Source organism: Populus nigra, chromosome 7, assembly GCF_951802175.1.
Source record: "Populus nigra chromosome 7, ddPopNigr1.1, whole genome shotgun sequence".
Lineage (NCBI taxonomy): Eukaryota > Viridiplantae > Streptophyta > Magnoliopsida > Malpighiales > Salicaceae > Populus > Populus nigra.
Window position 1 is genome coordinate 12152016 of NC_084858.1, and position 20610 is coordinate 12172625.

The following is a 20610-nucleotide window of genomic DNA, read 5'->3' on the forward strand; positions in this document are numbered from 1 at the left end:
AAGAAAGAGAAAGATAGTTGAAGAGTATTTTTCATTCACAGCTATGCATGCATGAAATTAGAAGTGCTAAGCAAATCAGTCACAGTCTTGAAACAAAGAATGCATAGGACTTTTGATGTTTGCATGTTGCCACAACTATACCTGTCGCATCAACATAGAATCAGAAATGTTAACATGTTATTCTCAACAAAAAAAAAAAAAAAAAAAACCATGAAAATGTTCCCAGTTTTTAACGACCAGTAGCTCAGTCTCTATATATCTCGAACACATAGCTTATTATTCTTTCCCAGTTGCCACTAGGAAGTTGTAGCTTGAAACAATTAGAGAAGACTGATTTTAAAGAAGATTTAGTGTAGAAGAGTAAGTAATATAACAACTACATTGTAGCCCTGATGAAAATGAGATTTCTCTTCTTTATTGTCTTGTTTCTTGTGCTCTTTTCTTGTTCAGGTAAAGTTTAAGCTTCTTCATTTGTGCTTGGATTTAATTAACTTGCTTCTGCTTACTGATATTCTAGCTCTCTTATGTTGTCATTGCAGGTGCATATGATCCTTTGGATCCAACTGGAAATGTAACAATAAAATGGGATATTATGTCTTGGACAACAGATGGCTATATTGTAAGTATTAGATCAATAGCAGATATTATGGCTAAATTTATCATTCTATACAACACATTGCTAAAATTGAGCTGTGATGATTGTTCCGCTGCCAAAAAAACTTCCCAGGCAATTGTAACATTGTTCAATTTCCAAACGTTCCGGCACTTCATGAAACCTGGATGGACCATAGGCTGGACATGGGCAAAGAAAGAAATCATATGGTCCATCAATGGTGCTCAAGCGGTTGAACAAGGCGACTGCTCCAAGTTCAAAGCAAACATACCTCATTCCTGCAAGAGAAGCCCTGCAGTTGTGGACTTGCTTCCCGGTGCTCCTTTCAACCAGCAATTCGGTAATTGTTGCAAAGGTGGAGTAGTGGCAGCATGGGGCAAAGATCCTTCAGCTGCTGTCTCTCAATTTCAGATTACTGTTGGATTATCCGGTACTTCAAATAAAACAGTGAAACTTCCAAAGAGCTTCACCTTGTTAGGTCCAGGACCAGGGTACACTTGTGGCCCTCCAAAGATGGTGCCTTCCACCAAGTTTCTTACTCCTGATGGTCTGCGAAGAACTCAGGCCCTGTGTAAGTTCTCCTTTTCCCACTGCAGTATAGCAGTCTTTTGAAATGCAGGCAGCAGGCTGCTCACCTCTACGCTTGTTTTTATGCAGTGACTTGGAATGTTACCTGCACTTACTCACAATTCATGGCAAGAAAAAACCCAAGTTGCTGTGTATCTCTTTCATCTTTCTACAATCAGATACTCACTCCCTGCCCAACTTGTGCGTGCGGTTGCCAAAACAATGACACTTGTGTCAAGTAAGCCACCATTTCCATTACCTCCGACTCTAATGTCTCCCAGATTAGTGATTTTTACTGGAGAAACGAAGTCATGAAATGTATTATGTTGACGCAGTGGCGATTCCAGAATTCTTCAATTGCCGGTAGGAAACACAACCCGGAAAGATAATAGCTCTCTTCTGCAATGCACACACCATATGTGCCCGGTTCGAGTGCACTGGCATGTGAAGGTGAACTATAAGGAGTACTGGCGTGTCAAGATTGCGATCACAAATTTCAACTACATGAAGAACTACTCGACTTGGACCCTCGTTGTACAGCATCCGAATCTCAACAACGTAACGCAAGTTTTTAGCTTCGAGTACAAACCTCTCATTGCCTATGACTCGATAAGTGAGTATCAGGAAATCTTACAATTCTATCACGATGAGATTGCGTCAGAAACAAACTTTGATTTAACATTCCTTCTATGTGATATGCAGATGACACAGGGATGTTCTATGGCATGAAGGACTACAATGACGTATTAATGGAAGCAGGGCCACTTGGAAATCTTCAGTCTGAGGTGCTTCTTCAGAAGGACCAGAACACTTTCACCTTCAAGCAGGGATGGGCATTTCCACGGAAAGTCTACTTCAATGGCGATGAGTGCATGGTACCCCCGCCAGATACATACCCATTTCTGCCCAATTCTGCTCTTGGATCCCCACACTTCTCCATGTTGATTTCTACGTTGATTTTCCTGTTCGTGTATATCTGGTAATTTATGGCGTTTGAAGCAGAGGAAATAATAGAGCATCAGAAGTTCTGAGCCCAGATACATTTTGACAGATAACTAGAGCATAGTTATGCAACAAAATTGCCTTGTGTCATGAAAAATGGAGCAAGTGGTGGTCTATGATAAGTAAGATAACCAAAAAACAAGAAAAATCTACCTCTAGTTTATGTGCAAATGTTTTCTTTTTTATTGCTTTTTATTTATGCTGTAATGTCGAGCCATTGAAATTCTACCAACAAGATTGATAATATTACAGGGACTACATCCAAGTACAACAGCTAGAAGTGACAAAATAGCAGTGAATTCATCCACCAATGTATTAGCACCAACCGTTGTGCACTGAAACAAAACACACCATTTTGAAGCCAGTGAAATGCCGAATATCATCCCATATAGCCATAAACTTTTCACCTTGCTTCCAATATGTAATCAGGTCAAGCAGATCCAGTCGAAAAAATTTGTTAGGTTGGTTACCGCATCGTTTAGTGAACCTCGACAGTCTACGCGTATCCATATACGAAAGCCAAAACAGAAAAGAAGGCTATCATTAGTATAAGCGGTGAAGTAAGCTGGCGTGAACTTGCATTAGGCAACCATGGATACGCATCCGGAGGAGGCATAACGCAATTGTCACCATTGAAATAGATTCTCCGAGGGAAGGCCCAGCCTTTATCAAAGGTAAAAGTTGACTTGTCCTTTCGAAAAAGTAGCTCTGACTGAACATTACCAGAACGACCAGCTTGCATAAGCAAGTCATTGTAGAACTTTACTCCCCACAACATGGCAGTATCATCTGTCCGAAAAGTATAACATGATGAGAATCCCCATTTTACATTCTATTGAGGAAAAAGATACAAATTTATAAAGTAAATAAAACCAACCACAGGGGACATGTAACTTACTAATAGCTGAATAAGGAGATAATGACTGGTAGTTGAAACTGAAAATCTGGGTCAGATTGTCAAAGTTGGGGTGTTGCACAACTAAGTTCCATTGCGTATAGTTCATGTTATAATTGAAATTTGTAATTGTGACCTTAACGCGCCAGTATTGCTTGTAGTTAAGCTTAACATGCCAGTGAACTCTGATCGGGCACATGTGACTTGTGCATTGGACAAGAGGCATAGGGTTGTTATTCCCTAGACTTGAAACAACCGAAGCTAAATGTGGTGCATTTGGACTGCAAACAAAAAAATTTCAAGGAATAGTAAATTTTGCATATTCAGCACATACAAAATGGATATATGTATATATTCTGGAGACCCAAAGCTAGAAGAAAGAAAAATGATGTTTCCAATAAGAGAACTTACTCAACACAACCCCCCGAATCCGAATTGTTTCTTTGGCAGCCACAGGTGCATTTTGGACAAGGAACTATAGTGTCGTTGTAGAATGATGAGAGGGAGACACAGCAACTAGGAGTCTTCTGAGCCAGGAATTGTGAATATGTGCAAGTAACGTTCCATGTCACTGCAATAAAAAAAGTTCAGATGTTCATTATGCTACTGCCATGGATGCAGATTTAGATCGATTAAAAGGGCAAGCATTGTTTTGAGATTTTCTCCCATCTGCACTTTAAATTTCAGTTAAAGGGATTCATCATAGATGATAGCTATGTTCTAAAGCGAGTTGTTGATTATGCAAAACAAATGCATAGATGCTGCTCTCTACTCTTCTGTATTTTACTTACTCAAAGCTTGAGTGATTCTCCTTTTATCTGTAGACATAAATCTAGTAGGCTTAACAATTTTTGCACGAGCACAAGTATAACCAGGTCCTGGTGCCTTCAGAGTGAAGTTTTTTGGTAATCTCACTGTTTTGTTACTGGTTCCAGCTGAACCCACGCTAAGCTGGAAGGAGCTTGCTGCATTGGCTGGATCTTGCGCCCATGAGCTGATAACTCCCCCCTTGCAGCAATTTGCAGTCTGCTGGTTATAAGGAGTTCCTGGCAATAAATCTACAACCGTCGGACTCTTTTTACAACAATGTGGAACGTTTCCTTTGAATTTTGAACAATCTCCTTGGTCGGTTGCTTGGCCTCCCAGCATGCTCCATATTACCTCCTTTTTTGCCCATGTCCATCCCAGTGACCATCCTGGTGCTTGAATGTGACGATACTGCTGGAAGTTGTAAATCGTGACAACAGCCTATCATGCACGAAGGTGTTAGCAAATCACAGATGTGGGAGTCTCAAGAGAAACTACGAGTTTAATGGATGCTAACAAACCATGAATGTGAGAAAAACGCAAAAGAGAAACTGCTAAACAGTTCAGTAGATTATGATATGCTGATCAAGTACACCCTTCTTTAATGAGATAAAGGCCTTAGAATCCAGTGAGGAACAGGTAGCCCAAATTATTGAAGAAACATCGGACTGGAAAACTTCAATCATGCACCACTAGAACTTGTAACAACTCTAAAAGTTGATAAGCTCAAGGAACTCTTATGAACTCAAGTAAAATGAAAACTGAATCTGGAGGATTGATTGTAACTTCCAAGCAACAAGACAAAAATGAAAAACCACTTCAGCGACTAAACATAGCTAATAATCTAAAGCGAAACACTGCCAATAATCTAAGGCAAGGAACGAAACATAGAGCATATCAAACATAAATAACAAATTTACTGTACATTGTTCTTCTGGGAGAATCAAAATTGTAATCCATGTTCAAAATATAAGCTTCCTATCATTAGTTGATTATGTAAGCTTCCTATCAAATTTACTGTACATTGATTAGTACTTACGACATAGCCATCAGCAGTCCAGCTTATGATGTCCCATTTGATTGTAATATTCCCAGTAGGGTCAAGAGGATCATAGGCTTCTGCAAAATTAATAAACAGCAACTTGCATTAGAAAGACAACGACCTAAAAAGTAGGATTAAAAAATTAGAAATTTAAAGTTACAAGTAGAAGGAGTAAGAGCTCAAAAATCAAACATATTGGCCAACAATTAAAATGGCAATTGCACTAAATTTAACAGAAAACTTTAAACCAAAAATAGGAAGGAAAAAAAAAGATCATACAAGCATGCATCACTTATCGCTCTAGCACAGTAGCACTAGTGTGTGATCGGAAAATACTAAATAAAAAACATCGATGTTTTTTTCACGCCAAATGCATTTTTGAAAGGCATCTCAACGTAGTTCCAAACACAAAAACAAACTGTGCCGTAAGCCTCCAACTTTTCACTTTCTAATTGTACTTTCTTAGTTACTAATCATGCTTGAATGATGAAACCACAATCCCAGATGGTTTTACGTTAGCCACAACCCATAATAGAAAGCTATGAATAGACATAGAAAAAGCTCAGGAGTTTAACAAAAACACCTAAAATACACCAAAACAACATGATTCTTCAATGTTTTATATAATGAAACCACCCCGTTTCCTCATTCATCAAATTCAAGAAACAAACTTTCCCAAATACCACTCTAATTAATGAACCAAACCCCCAACAATTTCCATTTTGTGAAAAAAAAATTTGAAAGAACTACACCCCATCAATAACTCAAAGAGTCCAGCTTCTGAAAGACAGAAAAAAAAAACAGAGAGAAACTTTGCCAACCTGTTGAAGTAAAACTAGCGCACCAAAGCACAAAAAGCAGCAGGACAGTGAATTTTGAGAACAAACTCATCATGGGAGAGACAAGAAAGCCCATTTCTTGACACACAGATTATGTTGTGTGTTTTGATTACTTATTTCTTTGTTTAGTTCAAAGAACCAAAAAACTAAAAAAGAGTAAAGAACACGGTGACGACTAACTGGCTGGCACTTGTTAATGCTGTTAGCTCAGTTTAGGGTCTAAAAAGCGGACTTTTAAGCCCTCTTTAATGCTTCAATGACACGTTTTGGTGAAGAAAATGCAAACTCAAATTGCTTTCATTGTTAAAAAACCATGAACTTTTGCTTCTCTTTGGGGTTGGATTTATCTAAAATTCCTTTTCGGATACATAGATTTTATGAGTTTAGTTGACTGATTTTAATAATGGGATGGATGACAGTTGTTTATTATGGTGTTAGAAAATGACATTGTTAAAAAACCATTAAACCATAGGCTAGTTGAATTTTGTGGTGGGCACAATGCATGACCCTGGTTTGTCTGTCGTTTTAGTTAAGTGACAAGTCTTGTTAGTTTAGCTTAGCTTTTGAAGAAATCAGTGACTTTTGTGTGTCATCCTCCACTTGTACCCTGCCATTACTGTTACTGTTTGTGACAAAGATAATTAACTATTAACTAGAAATCTAAAATGCGTGGTAATTTTACTGTAGGTATAAAACACTGTGGGCGTGCATTTTTGCAATTTCATTTCGGTCCTCAAGGGTTTATTTTGTGCAATTTGATCCTAATTGAAAGCCAATAACTTTTGATTTCTTAGTCAATGATGAAATTGAAAGAAGAGGATCGGGATAAGAAAGGCATCAAACATGGATCGTGTGTTAAAAGTTTTGGAAAAGATACATGTTGGTCCTTTAACTTTAAAAATTACACAAATCTTTAAATTTTGGTACCTCAATTTTTCTCTAATTCAATTTTGATACAAAAGTTTATTTTTGTTATTTTTTAATCCCTGGTTGAGAGAGAAAAGAGAGAGGTCGTTGAATTTCAGAGATAGAAAGAGAAAAGTCATTGACACTGATTTATGCCACTAAAACAGTCAATATTTATGTCAAATGGTTTGATTTGATGAGGGGAGTTCATATTATGTATTTTTTACCCTGAAAGTTCATGAAAAAACATATTTGAACTCGGGTAAATTTTTTACTTTAGGGTATATTTTGGATTAGTGGCATGTTTTTAGTTTTTTTAGGTCATGGATAGGTTTATCACAAATCCTAAAATGTTTTTTTTAGGTGTTTTGGATCAAAATGGGTTGAAAAATAGATTTTGAGTCCAAAAAACCTTAAGCCTCAATTTTTGAGCAACCATAGTAAATCAAACGACATGTTGTTAGTTTTTTTTTCAAAAATATTAAGACGGACGACATGTCATCTGCCATAAATACAATAAAAAAAATAAGAGCTCAGTCACGCGAATTGGCCTAATTTTCCAAGCCTAGTAGCACTTGAACTTTGCTTTTTTCTTTTTTTTCTAAATTTTTTTTTATTTTTTAATTAATGCTTTTTTCATATTGTTTTTTCTCAAAAAAAAATTTATTTCTATGTAGATTAATATTCTTTCACTCTTTCATTTTGTTTAGAGAGCTCTTTTAAATGACAAATATTTTTTTTTGTTATGTATTTAAATTTTGAAGAGATTTTTCGATTCATCTATATATTTTTTATATCTTTTGTATAGATAAATTTTATTTTTTAAAATGAAAATATTTCTTTTCAGATAATATTTTTAATATGTGCACCCTTGAATAATATTTTGTTTCCTTTTATTTTATTCAATCAATTTAATTTGTGTTTCTAATTCTATTATCATTTGATTGAATAAAAGAAAGAACTTTAATAAATAAAATAAGAAAACACAACCGCGTAAATGTTTCATCTTACAAAATTAAATATTTTTTCTAATTATTTTTCAAAATTAATAATTTTTTACATTTTTTTTCTCAATTTTTTATTTATATGTAAATTAATATCTCTTCTCTCTTTCATTTTGTTTAGAGAGTCTCTTTTAAACTGTTAATATTTTTTTAGTTATGTATTTAAATTTTGAAGAATTTTTCTAATTCATTTATAATTTTTTTTTATCTTTTGTATAGATGAATTTTACTTCTAAAAATTAAAAAAAATTCTTTTCAAATAATATTTCTAATATGTGTAGCTTTAAATACTATTTTGTTTCTTTTATTTTATTCAATCAATTTAATTTGTGTCTCTATTTCTATTATCGTTTAATTAAATAAAAATTTATTTTAATAAATAAATTTAGAAAATATAACAAAGTAAATGTCTCATCTTACAAGATTAATTATTATTTTTCAAATTCTTTTTTAAAATTAATGCTTTTTTATATTATTTTTTTCTCAATTTTTTTTTATATGTAGATTAATATTCCTTCTCCCTTTTATTTTGTTTAGAGATCCTCTATTAAATTATGGGTATTTTTTTTGTTATGCATTTAAATTTTAAAGAGTTTTTCTTATTCATGAATAATTTTTTGTTATCTTTTATATAAATAAACTTTATTTTTTAAAATAAAAAAATATTTTCAGATAATATTTCTAATATATACAGCTTTGAATAGTATTTTTTTTCTCTTTTATTATATTCAATAAATTTAATTTGTCTCTATTTTTATTATTTTTTGATTGAATAAAAATATTATTTTAATTAAAAAATTTAGGAAACAGAATATGGTAAATATCACATCTTACAAGATTATGTATCTTAATTTAAACATATCTCTTGATTTTTCTAGTTTTATTTTTAGCTATCGTTTATGATTTTTTTTATTAACATGTATGATTTTTAATTTATTTAATTATATATATGTATAAATTGTTTTATTTTCACTAAAAAATTTAACTACAAAAATATATTGAAAAAGCTTGTACATATATATATTTTTTTTTTTTCAAAAGAAAAATCTGACCTGCATCATCTAGTGCCTAACCCGCACCCTAACCTCTCTTGCCCATGTTACCAACTAGGAGTTGTTTTTTCAAACAAGCACACGGGAAAAAAAAAACACAATTCAAAAATTTATTTAAGAAATAATGTAGTTTAACATGGTTTAAAAAAGATATTTTTTTAATTAACAAAAAAAAAACAACAGCCGAAAATAGAACCAAAACTCATTCTCCAATTCCGACTTCTAGCACATATTTACAGCTTATAAAGAGCATTGTTGTAAAATATGTTTTTATAAGAATAATTTACTTATTTTTGTATATGATTAGATAAAAAAAGCATTTTATTTATTATTAATAAATATTTGTTCATTAAAATTAAAAAGACAGATGCACGTGATTTTATTTTAACTTAATTGTTGTATTTTTTTTTTCTCTTTTCAATACAGTTTTGATCCTATTTTATGTCAAAAGTTTACACAACAGCTTAACTTTTTTTTAACTTATGATACATTTATATTATTCTATCTTTTTAGTACCTTATGTTTAACTTTTTATACTTATTTTATGTTTTACAATAATTTAATTAACTTGTTTTTGTGTTTAACAGTGTTATGGAAATACATAGTATAAAACAGAGCTAAATAAAAAAAATTTAGTATAATTTCAAGCAAAGAACTAGAAAAAGCATATTTGTATAAATCATTGGAGCTAAGAAGTGCAAATCCTAATTACATTAGGAATCCAACTTGAACAAGGAATTCTAGTGAGATTAGGATTGCTCAAAGTAAATCTATCAAACTAGATCTTTATATATTTTTTGAACCATATTTGAAGCTACATATAAAGTTTTATTTTGATTCAAGTTGTTATAAAAACAAAATATTTTAAGCTTTTCATCCATTTATGGTAAGACTAGTAAAGATATATTTAAAGTTAGGTTTAAAGTCTATTATCAAACTCACGTAAGTCCAGCCCATCTTTTCATGTTAAGATAATGACATGACAACTCATTAATAACATGATAAGAGTCTTACATGACCAAGAAACCTCTCTAAAATGTCTAAGTCCATACACAAGTCATTATAATTATATTAATATAAGAAAACTATAAAGTAATATAATTAGGAATTAGATATTAACTAGAAAACTTCTCCACCTCCTCAACTCCATAAATAACCAATCCTAACAAAAAAAAAAAGGATCATGTTTAGAGGAAATGAGAAGAGAACAAGGGGATTCTATTGTTTTCAGAATTATTTTTTTTCTTTTTCCTTTTATGAAATTACTACAAGTTTAGTTTTCAATTTTAAGAGGTTAGTACTCTTGGGTTTTAAATTATCATGAGGTTTTGTACTTAAAGTTATTCTATATTTGATAATGATACATTAATATTTTGTATTTTTCTATGATTAAATTTAATGATTGATGAACTAAATTATATATGATGCCCTCATGTGTTTTTGGTTTTAAATATATTGTTATTGATTAGTTTATGATGAATTCATGATTAATTAACTTAAGTAATAGGATTATCTAATTTTCAAAACATGTTTAATTATTTGTTACATGAAAAACATAAGTCTTGATTTAATTAACTCCACATACATGTTTAATTATCATGAATCAATTGAATCTATCTTGATTTTAATTTTGTCACATAATTAAATCTTGCATGCTTAATAAAGGTCATTATGTGATTAGAGTTAATTGATGCATGAATGTTGAGTTGACTAAAAAGTAAGAATATATAGAAAAACTTGTTGCTTTTCATGGTTGATTTATTTATTATCACAAATTAGATTAGAAAACATATCTAAATTCAATGATTAATGTTTAGTTATCCTTGAGGAACAATTCTTATAAAAAAAATTCTTTCTGTTTTTTCTTTTATTCTGTTGATTTGCCTCTGATTTTTCATAATTGATTTATTTTGTTTACTTAGATTTCTAAATTGTTTTAATTTGTTTAGACCGAAAAAAAAACTAATTTTATTTACTTTCAAAATGAATGCGTGTTTGAATTTAAATTTTGCATTTTTACTTGGTGTACTCATATATTAAATAGCTTGTCTTGATTGAGTAATTAAGCTCTAATACTTGTATATTTGTGGGACAATACATGTACTTTCTATACTACAAATTATAAATTTTAAGGGTTTAAATTTACACGACTTTGACACTCGTCACTTATAAAGTTTGTAGAAGAACAAAACACTTATTTTTATGTAAGAATAGAGATTGGTTTTATTTTTAAATTCAAAACTTAAAATAGCTTTTAAATTTAAATAAATGTTATCTATGTTTATTTATTTTAAAAATATTATTTTTTTAAAAAAGAAATAAATATTACATTTTATCACAATTGTGATAAAGATAATATTTATTTATTAAATTCAAAGTTTAAAATAGCTTTATAAACTTTTTTATGCCATTTTTCTTAAGAGAGGTGTAGATGGCATTTGCAACTCGCAAAGCATATATATCATATGTGACTTGCAAAATGTAAATATCATTTGAGCCTTGCTAATTTTTTTCTAAATAAACTTTAAATTGTTTTTTTTCCCTTTTTATTATGCTACTTTGAAAGAAAAAAAAAACTCTAATATATTTCTTGCATAACTGCTCTTTGTTGTGCATAGCTGGTAGACCAGTTCATGAGGTAGGTTGGGATTGGGTCAAGATTGGGTTCAAGTAACGGTCCAAGCTCAATGGCTTTTTCATAGCCCAGATTAGTTATTCATGTTTCGAGCTAGGTTTAAGCATGACCTCGACTTATAGGGTAGGCTTTTGAATTCAAGTTATTATAAAATTAAAGGGTAAAAAGACAGAGGCTAAACTATCTAAATCAATGATGATCCTCTTAGATTCTACTAGATTATTTGGTTCATGCTATATTGCAAGTCATATTGATTTCTTTAACATAAAAAAATCTTTAGGCATTGCTAATATTTTTTTTAGTACAAAAAAAAGCTAAGACATGACTTGGTCCTCTTGACGGATCCAAAAGCAAATCGGATGATATGTAAAAAGATAATTTAACTCAAAATAAACATTTAAGATGAGATATTTTAAATGAATATTGAGATGACAACATATTAGATTGATTCAGGTTAACCTACCAATCCATATACTAAGTCATGAGATCATGATAACCCCATAGAAACCAAATCCAAACAAAATAAGAAACTCAATTTCCAATAAATTCAATGTTGAATGATGAAAACTAAAAAAATCCATTAAAAAAAGGCCTAAAGAATAATTCAAGTCAACCTGTCAAACTTACGACTAAGGTTATAAGACTAAAATAACCTAATAGAAAGTAAATTGAGACACAAAGTCTAGTTCTCAATCAACCTAGTGTTGAAAGATGAACTTGAAGAAAAACTGATTAAAAGGACATAAAAACGACTTGAGTCAATTAGGATTAATCCACCAAATCTATGACCATAAGATGGAGATAACTTCATAGAAAGCAAATTAAACAAATCATAAGCTTAATTCTCAATTAACCCAATGTTGAAAGATGAAATTGAGAAAAAAAATCAATTAAAAAAATAGAAAAAAACTCGAGTCAACCCATCAAATTCGCGGTTCGGGTTATAAGTCCGGGATAACCTTATAAAAAGTAAGTTAAAAAATTTATAAAGCACAATGTTCAATAAATCTAATGTTGAAAAATATAATTGAAATTGTAAAATAAAAAAGTTAAAAAATATAAAGAAAAAAATTATTATAGTGAATAGTATAATGTGAGGAAAGGTATAGTAAAACCTTTTCCTTCTTTAGTTTTTTTTTTTTTTGTTAAATAAATTAGGAATCAGAGGGTCAAAATAGCAATGAATGTTAAAGCAACAAATATCTTTCAAGATGAGCCTAGTCCCATGAAAGTGTTGTCGGTGACTGGTTCCATCAATTCTTGACTCTAGCCGACACCCTTGAAACGATTCTTGGGGTTACCGTACACCAATTACTACTTCCAATGCTAGGTCTTAGGGTTATTTTAAATAAATTAAAAAAATTTAAAATCACTTAAGTTTATAATGAATTCATGATTAATTAACCTAAGTAATAACAAGTTTTTGAAACTATACCCTGTCTTTTGTTGCCATCCAACAAGTTTCCTTTAAATTAATTGTATAAGCTGTAAATAAAAAAAGAAAAGCAAAAGGGAGGCTGGGGAAGCCTCCATTTTAATTAACCGTGGTCTTTAAAACAAAGGCTGTCATTAGATAATGTCTTTTTAGGCTAAGCCTTCAAACTTTAAAGAGAGACCTAATCGGGCTTTATCAAGCCTATTTTCTTAGTAGGTTTTGTATCCTGATTTTTGGACTTTAAGGTGTCTATAGGGTGATTTTTTAAAAAATATTTTTTTTATTCTAAATTTTTAAATTAACATGTCTCCATAATTTATTTTATTTTTAATTTTTATATTAAATTGTCTCTTGTTTTTAAGACCGATGTTAAAATCATTCTCTATAATAAAACTATATTAGGATAATTAATGGAAAAAAAAGAAACAAAATTAGAAACAAAGGATGCATAGTTAAGGTAATCTTTTGAAAGAAAGGATGTGTCAAGGGTGACATCGTTCTTTTCTCATGCATAAAGAACTCCCAACTTGCATCTTTAGAACCAGTGTAGTTCGTTAGGATCCTTAGTTTCCTTTTAAAATGCTAGGTGGTGACTCCCTAATTTTTTAAGATATATTTTGGCCCTTAGCGTGATGTCCACTCAGGTACAATAGAATGACGACTCCACTTAGAACTTTAAGGTTGAGCCTATTACTTATATGTTCTTTAAGGACTTGTTATTTGTTTGTCGTAATATTTTTCTATGAACTTTATTTTATTTTATTTCTTTTATTTGTACATATTTTTTTTATTATATTCATTTTTATTCATGTTATTTAATCATGGTATATACATGCATTTTATTTGTGAATTTCCACACATTTCACAAAAGGCCAAAAAAATGCTTTAGACCTGAGCTCATCCCTTTAAGATTAGAAAGGGAGATTCAATGGTGAGTGTGACTTTATGTCCACTAATGCTTATTTGGACTCTCACTTAGGTTGGAACTCACCCTATATACCAAGTACCGTGGAAATTTTTTCCCATGCTCATAGCGTATAAGGTTAAGAAGCTAGGTTACCCCACTAGTAATTTGGTCAATCTAGGAACTTGAAAAGTCTTTAGGTTTAGACCAGCTGAGCACGAAAACCTTTATGAGCTAGATCCTTTCTTTTAGGACTGACCTTTTATGGGACACAAATAATTGCATGTCATAACATACATATTCATTTTAAAAAAATATTATGTTCTCATTTTTATCTCTATCGATCCTTACAGGAAGTGAGAGATGGGGAAACACATTGTCATTGAGGACATGAGGACTAGGTCAGAGCAAGGCCAAAAAGATGAAGGAGATTACCTACCAATAAGGTTTAAATCACAAATTGCTAGAACAAGTGAAACTAGATGAAAAGCTTTCTTGCATTGGCCAGCTTATAAACTGTTAGGAAATGTTATTGGTACATGACCAAAATGATTTTCAACAACAATATGGACATAACCTAGCTACTCAAGATCCGAATGCAACACTTTTGCTTTCAAACCATGATAAAGTCTTGGGATCTAGAATATAAGTTCTTTACTTTTGATACAGTAGATATGACTCCCACTCTCAAGGAATATGACTCTTTGTTGAGTTGTACAAAGTTAGATAAAGTGTACTTCTCACGCTAAGAAAGCAAACCCCATCTAACTATGTCTGGATCACTAAGATATGCAAGAAATAAGCGGAAGAGCAAATTATAAAACGAGGAAATAGTCAAAGGTAGTACTGGAATATTTTAGAATTTTCATTAAAAAAGAAGCTTCATGATGAAGTAAATGAAAAATGCTTAAAAATATTAACATCGGGCATTTATGATGTAATCTTATTCCCATTGGCAAAAGGGATGATTGACTTCGAGGCTGTGAATGTGTTTAAAAGTGTGGTTGCTCTTAAAATCAATCCAGTTGTAGCAGTTTTAGTGGAAACTTTATATTCACCAAACCATTATCGAAAAAATGGAAAAAGGCACCTAAGATGTTTATTATAGTTGCTTTTTGTATAGATCAACAGTCATTTAGTATTGGGAAAATTTACAGCACAACTGCTAAGGGAACTAGGAAAGAATGAATAGGAATCCATGTTTCATAGTTTGAGAAAATTATTTTTTCACTAGAGGATTCATTATACTTATTTCCGGACATACTTGGCTTATTATGGAGATTATCATTAGGTCCCATTGATGGGAGCCCGGTGTTGCATTAGTTTATACCCTGAACTATTAGGTTGAGTCAGTCCTACAAAGACTTTTAGAAAATTAATTGAAATAGTTAAGCAAGCTTGGAAGCACTTTGGTATAGTGACATATGCTAACAAAATAGATGGGAAGACAACATTAGGTTACCTTTTTTTAGCAAAAAACCTGAGGGAAAAGCTTTCAAATCCTTCCACATAAGGGTCCTCAAAGACCAATGGCTCATACCATGAAAGATATACAAGAAGAAATAAAAGCTTAACAAGAGACTTGTAATGAGGATTTGAATATAGAGTTAGAGGAACTGGAGGCGAAGAAGAGGAGATTGGATTCTAACCTAGCTATTTGTAAATAGACTCTAGTTATAGTGGAAAAAAGAGAAAGATAGTGTATTGGCTCAGTTATAACAACAACAACAACAACAACAACAACAATAGGCTTTTCAAAAGTCGCAATAAAATTTTAATTTGTTGCCAAAAGCCAAAAATGAACAAGATGATGAAGCAAAAATGACTCAAGCAATATTTGAGGCTTAAGAAAAGATTATGGAAATGGAACAGTCAAGGAAAACACTAAAGAGGCTATTTCAACAACAAAAAGATATGACTAGTAGACTTGATGATCAATGAAAGGTTTTGATTAACCATTTATACTAGAAAAACCTTGACTAGAGATAAGATGGTGGCAAAAATAAAGGCATAATAGTAGGCTTCAAAAACTATGTGCTACCATGTCCAAGTTGAGAATTCCCAGTTTTGTACAATCAGAATGAGAGAGACCACTCAAAACTTGGCAACCGATCACATAGTAATAAAAGATGAACTTTTAATGTTTTTTAGGCAACTTTGAGACGATGTCAAAATAGCGGCTGAATATCCTAGTTTAAAAACATAGAATGACGTAGTTTAATATGATGTAATAAACTATTATTGAGCAATACAATATCTTTTTCATTATTCATGGTTTCCTTTCTTAATCTTGTTCAAATTGGCCAAAGTTCCTGTGGGTTTAGAGTTTTCAGTGAGAACTTCCTAAAGAATTCTAACCTGATATATCTTCATGACATTAAAATAAATAAATAATCCATTTGCATAATCACTTCAGCATTTTGCATTCATTTGTCTTGCATAGTGATAATAAAGCAAAAAACAAAATTAGGTTGAAATATAGGTCCTCTACAACACTACATCCACAATACTCGTCTCTAAAAAAGATTGATGGAAAACAAGGAAATGGCTTAGTTAGAAGCTCAGAACCAAAGAGAGATGGAAGGCATGAAAATCAACATTTTTAGACTTACGAGCCCACTCGAGCAAGCTCTAAAGTCCAGGTCTGGAGAAGGACCCTTAGCTCAACTCGTCATTGTTGCACAATCTATAGATCCTTAAAATATAAGTGTATTAGAACCTAAATTCACAACCCATTTTTTAGCACCTTCTATAAGAGTGCCAATCATGGTAGATCTGACTTTTAAGAAAGCCCTTAAGGGAAGGGAAGTGGAGGAGGATAATCAGGATAAACTTGTTGTTTTGGAGGATAAGATGAGAGTAATTGAAAAGGTTGAATCGTACGACCCAATAAAAACTACTAAGATGTGTCTGGTCTCTAATATGATGGTGCTGAAAGAATTTAGAGTACCAAAATTTATAAAATACACTAGTAGCCAATGCCCGATAACTCACTTTAAGGTATATTATAATAAAATAGCAGAAAAGGTACATGATGAAAAGTTATTGATCCATTTTTTTTTCAAGATAGTTTGAGTGATGATACACTAGCTTGGTATATAAGGCTAGACAATATCAAGATCAATAAGTGGAAAGACTTAGTAGAGGTTTTTGTGAAACAATACAAGTTCAATATGGGCATCACCCTAGATAGTTCTAGCTTAATAGTCATGGAGAAATGAAGCAAGGAATTTGTCTATGAATATGCCCAAAGGTGGCGTAAGAAGGTCGTAAAGGTAAACCCTTCATTATGAAAAAATTAAATGATTAATCTTTTTTCTAACACCTTTAAAAGCTCCCTAATTTGAGCAACTTATAGGGACTATGTCCCAGCACTTTACTGATATGGTAATTATAGTTGAAAGAATTGAACACGCTATGGTAAAATCACTGACCCCTCCAAAAAGAAAGGTTTTAGAGGGAGGAAAATGAGACAAAAGTGAGCAATATTGAAAGAGGAAGGTACCAAAACCCATATAACTACCAAACACCTACCCCATTTATAGCCAACATAAACTTCTCTACCCTTTTTTCCTGGGAATCAACCCAACCAGCCTATCAACAACTAAAATGGCAACCGTTCATGACAATACTTTCAAAGAGATAAAGAGTAACTGCTACCTTTACCTATATTGCTCAAAAAAATGTACTAAAAATTATTAAGCATTGGGTAAATTGTTCATGTTCCATTAGCCCTATTACATCCACCATTCCTAAATTGGTATAAGCCAAACCAAACTTATAAACACCATACTAGTATCAACAAGCATAATATTGAGGGTTGTGTAGCATTTAGTCATTCAGTTGATTAAGGCAGAGTGGATCACTTTTAAGGAAACTCCCAATGTGAATTCTAATCCACTTCTAAGCCATACCTTAAGAAGTGGAGAAGTCAATGTGTTAGAAGAAGATAATAAAGGAGAGGTGATTTTAAGAATTACCATGGAAGATTTGAATGATATATTAATGCAAAATGGGTATCTTAAGGTACCATTCAAAACACAATCTGAGAGGGATATAGGAAAGTTTTGCAATTATCATCAACATTTTGGGCATAATGTTGACCATGATGAAGAGTTCCATGAGGAGATGGAAGAGATGGTGCCCTTAGGTGTGCTTTGAATTGGAGGCAATAAGAAAAATCATGAAACTTGGATGGTAGATGAACAAGAGAAGAAAATTGAGGTTTGCAGGTATCAATTTACCATAGGAGGTCCATAAAAAATGATCCTAGCTAAGTCCAATGGTATAAGTGATGAGAGTTGCAATGCATTACCCTATAATTATTAGTACTCATTCCATATTGAGAACTATGGACCTGTCTTCCAGGCTGAATTTGGTGGTCTAACTCGAAGTGGAAGATGTTTTACTCCTAAATAGATAGAGAAACGAAGAAGAGCTAAAAGGAAGGACATGGTAAAACTGATAAAAAATGATGAAATCAACAAACTAGTAGGTGAGGAGAATGCTATAAAGTTCTTTAAGCTTATGAAACATAGTGGGTATAACTTAGTAGATCAGTTAAAGAAGACATCTACTTAGATTTCTTTGATGTCATTGATTATGAGCTCTAAGCTATATCGCCAAGCCTTACAGAAGGTCCTCTAAAAAGTTTATGCTCTCCAAGACATCACAAAAGACTCTATAAAACATTTAGTTAGCAGAATCTAATATATCAACTACTTGTTTTTCACGGAGGATGAGTTTGATTCTGAATGGACTAATCATAATAAACCATTACACATCATTGTGAGGTGTAAAGAGTATATAATTTCCAAGGTTCCTATAGATAATAGTTCTACCTTGAATGTGTTACCGGGATATGTATTAAATAAAATACCAGTAGATATTTCTCATATGAGGCCGAGCACCATGACTGCTAGAGCTTACAATGGATCGCCTAGACAAGTAATTATAAATATTGAGATTGAGCTACTTATTGGTCCACGACCATTTCAGGTGGCATTCCAAGTAATGTATATTCACCCTTCCTATAACATGTTGTTAGGAAGACCATGGATTCACACAGGTGGGGCTTTTGAATAATCTTTGCACCAAATAGTAAAATTCATCATCAATGAAAGCCTAATCACTGTAAAGGCTGAAGAGGTATTGCTAATGATAAAGAATATGGTAATTCCTTACATTAAAATTGAAAACAACACTGATGGCAACCTACATGATTTTAAGGTGGTGAATGGGTACTGGAAAATACAGTGTTAAGAAAACCTTAGGTTTTAAAAGTTTCCAAAATGGTTGCAAAATATGTGCAGAAGCATGGACTACCATTCCAATATAACCTAACTACTAGTATGACTAAGGGGTTTAATGTGATGGGAATAAAGAGTGTTGATTAATGATTTGGCTTAGGATTTAAAACTAAGAGGTAATATTACAAGAAGGTGGTTAAAATCTAGAGACAAGGAAGGATATACTAATAGTGTGGCCTATTGCTGAAAAGCATGCTTGATGCTCATTTGTTGTTGTTATTCTGTTGTAGACCTTGTGTGTGTGTTTACATGCAGGTCTGTTATGGATCCCAATTCGGATGTTTAGTGGTGCTGGTGTGCTCTTTTGCACACAATTACTATTCCTCTAGGTCAACAACCATATTTGATACTTCAGACTTTGTCCTGGTATCTTTGTTCAGGGAGCATGTTCTTCTTTGGTTATATATTTTTTTCCATTACTCTTAATTTGGGAGTCTATTCCCTTTTGTTTGCTAGGTTGTACATGCTTGTAAATTTGATTTGCTGGTTTTCCAACTTTGTTTAATTTGATTTATAATACTTATATTCAATAAAAAAAATTCAAGAGACAAAAGAGGATAACCCAAATGGAAGGGTATAAGCCAGAAGAAGAGATGATGGAAATTCCTCCTATATGTATAACCTTTCCACAACCCTCTTATGAGATGAGGCTTGAAGATGAGTTAGAAAGTCTGAGGAAGAAATTCAATGATGTTGTCATCAACAATCTAGAAAGTGAAGGAGAAGATTGTGATGAAGACTTTGAGGTAAAGGAAGAGACTCACTAAATGTTACCTTAACTGACTACCAACACCTTAGAACATGCCCCAACAAAATTTATGAGAAGGCTAACCGAAGGGGAATAATTGAATAATTAGGAGATCCAAGAAGTCCTTTTTATTTTCAAAAAGTAATAATTTGTTTATATGTTTTTTTTTGTTGGATACTTTGTTTTTACCTTGCCAATAATCATGGCTTATGATATTGGCATAATATTTTATTATTGTTGAGCCTTTTTATAAAAAAGTTTTAATGAGATCATGCATGTTTCTTTCAAGCGTGCATTTATTTTGCTTATAATCCACTCATATCAAACATTTTTTGCTTTCAAGAAATCTGAAAGTGGATCTTTAATAAATGCACAAACACATTGCATTAAGAATAAATGGTCAAAACTTGATGAAAATATAATTACAATGGATGAGGAAGAATAGGAAAAAAAAGATAAAGAAGGGGTAAGACAGGTTGGAAACTTTGAACATGCTGGGAAACCCACAAAAAAGGATCTTGAATTGATATATGTAGGCACTAAGCTAGATAGGAAAGAACTGAAGATTGAGGTGTTAATCACTATAGCTGAAAGAAATAGTTTTGATCATATCGTTACCTAGTTTATACCTTGATATTGTGGTACATAGGTTACCCTTAAGAAAAGGTTGCAAGCCAGTTAAATATAAATTAAGGAAGATAAGACCCAATATACCATTTAAAGTTAAAAAAGAGGTGAGGAAGGAATAAGATGTTGGTTTATTAGAAGTGGTTAAATACCCTCAATAGGTCTCCAACATTATAGCGGTTCCTAAAAAGGATAATAAGATTGAAATATGTGTTGACTTTAGGG

At 32.1% G+C, this 20610-nt stretch overlaps 2 protein-coding genes across 2 annotated transcripts; one reads left to right on the top strand and one right to left on the bottom strand.

The window, feature by feature from the left end:
* Positions 1-302: 302 nt before the first annotated feature.
* On the top strand, positions 303-2225 carry LOC133698466 (COBRA-like protein 4). The gene is made up of 6 exons (XM_062121387.1): positions 303-450; positions 540-619; positions 728-1184; positions 1271-1418; positions 1516-1793; positions 1883-2225. Exons 1-6 carry the CDS (start codon positions 393-395, stop codon positions 2161-2163), a joined length of 1302 nt encoding a protein of 433 aa, XP_061977371.1. The 5' UTR covers positions 303-392; the 3' UTR covers positions 2164-2225.
* Positions 2226-2341: 116 nt separating this feature from the next.
* Positions 2342-6146, bottom strand: LOC133698465 (COBRA-like protein 2). The gene is made up of 6 exons (XM_062121386.1): positions 5748-6146; positions 4924-5003; positions 3869-4325; positions 3489-3648; positions 3081-3358; positions 2342-2971 (listed from the first exon to the last, which is right to left on the bottom strand). Exons 1-6 carry the CDS (start codon positions 5839-5841, stop codon positions 2679-2681), a joined length of 1362 nt encoding a protein of 453 aa, XP_061977370.1. The 5' UTR covers positions 5842-6146; the 3' UTR covers positions 2342-2678.
* Between the last annotated feature and the right edge of the window lie 14464 nt (positions 6147-20610).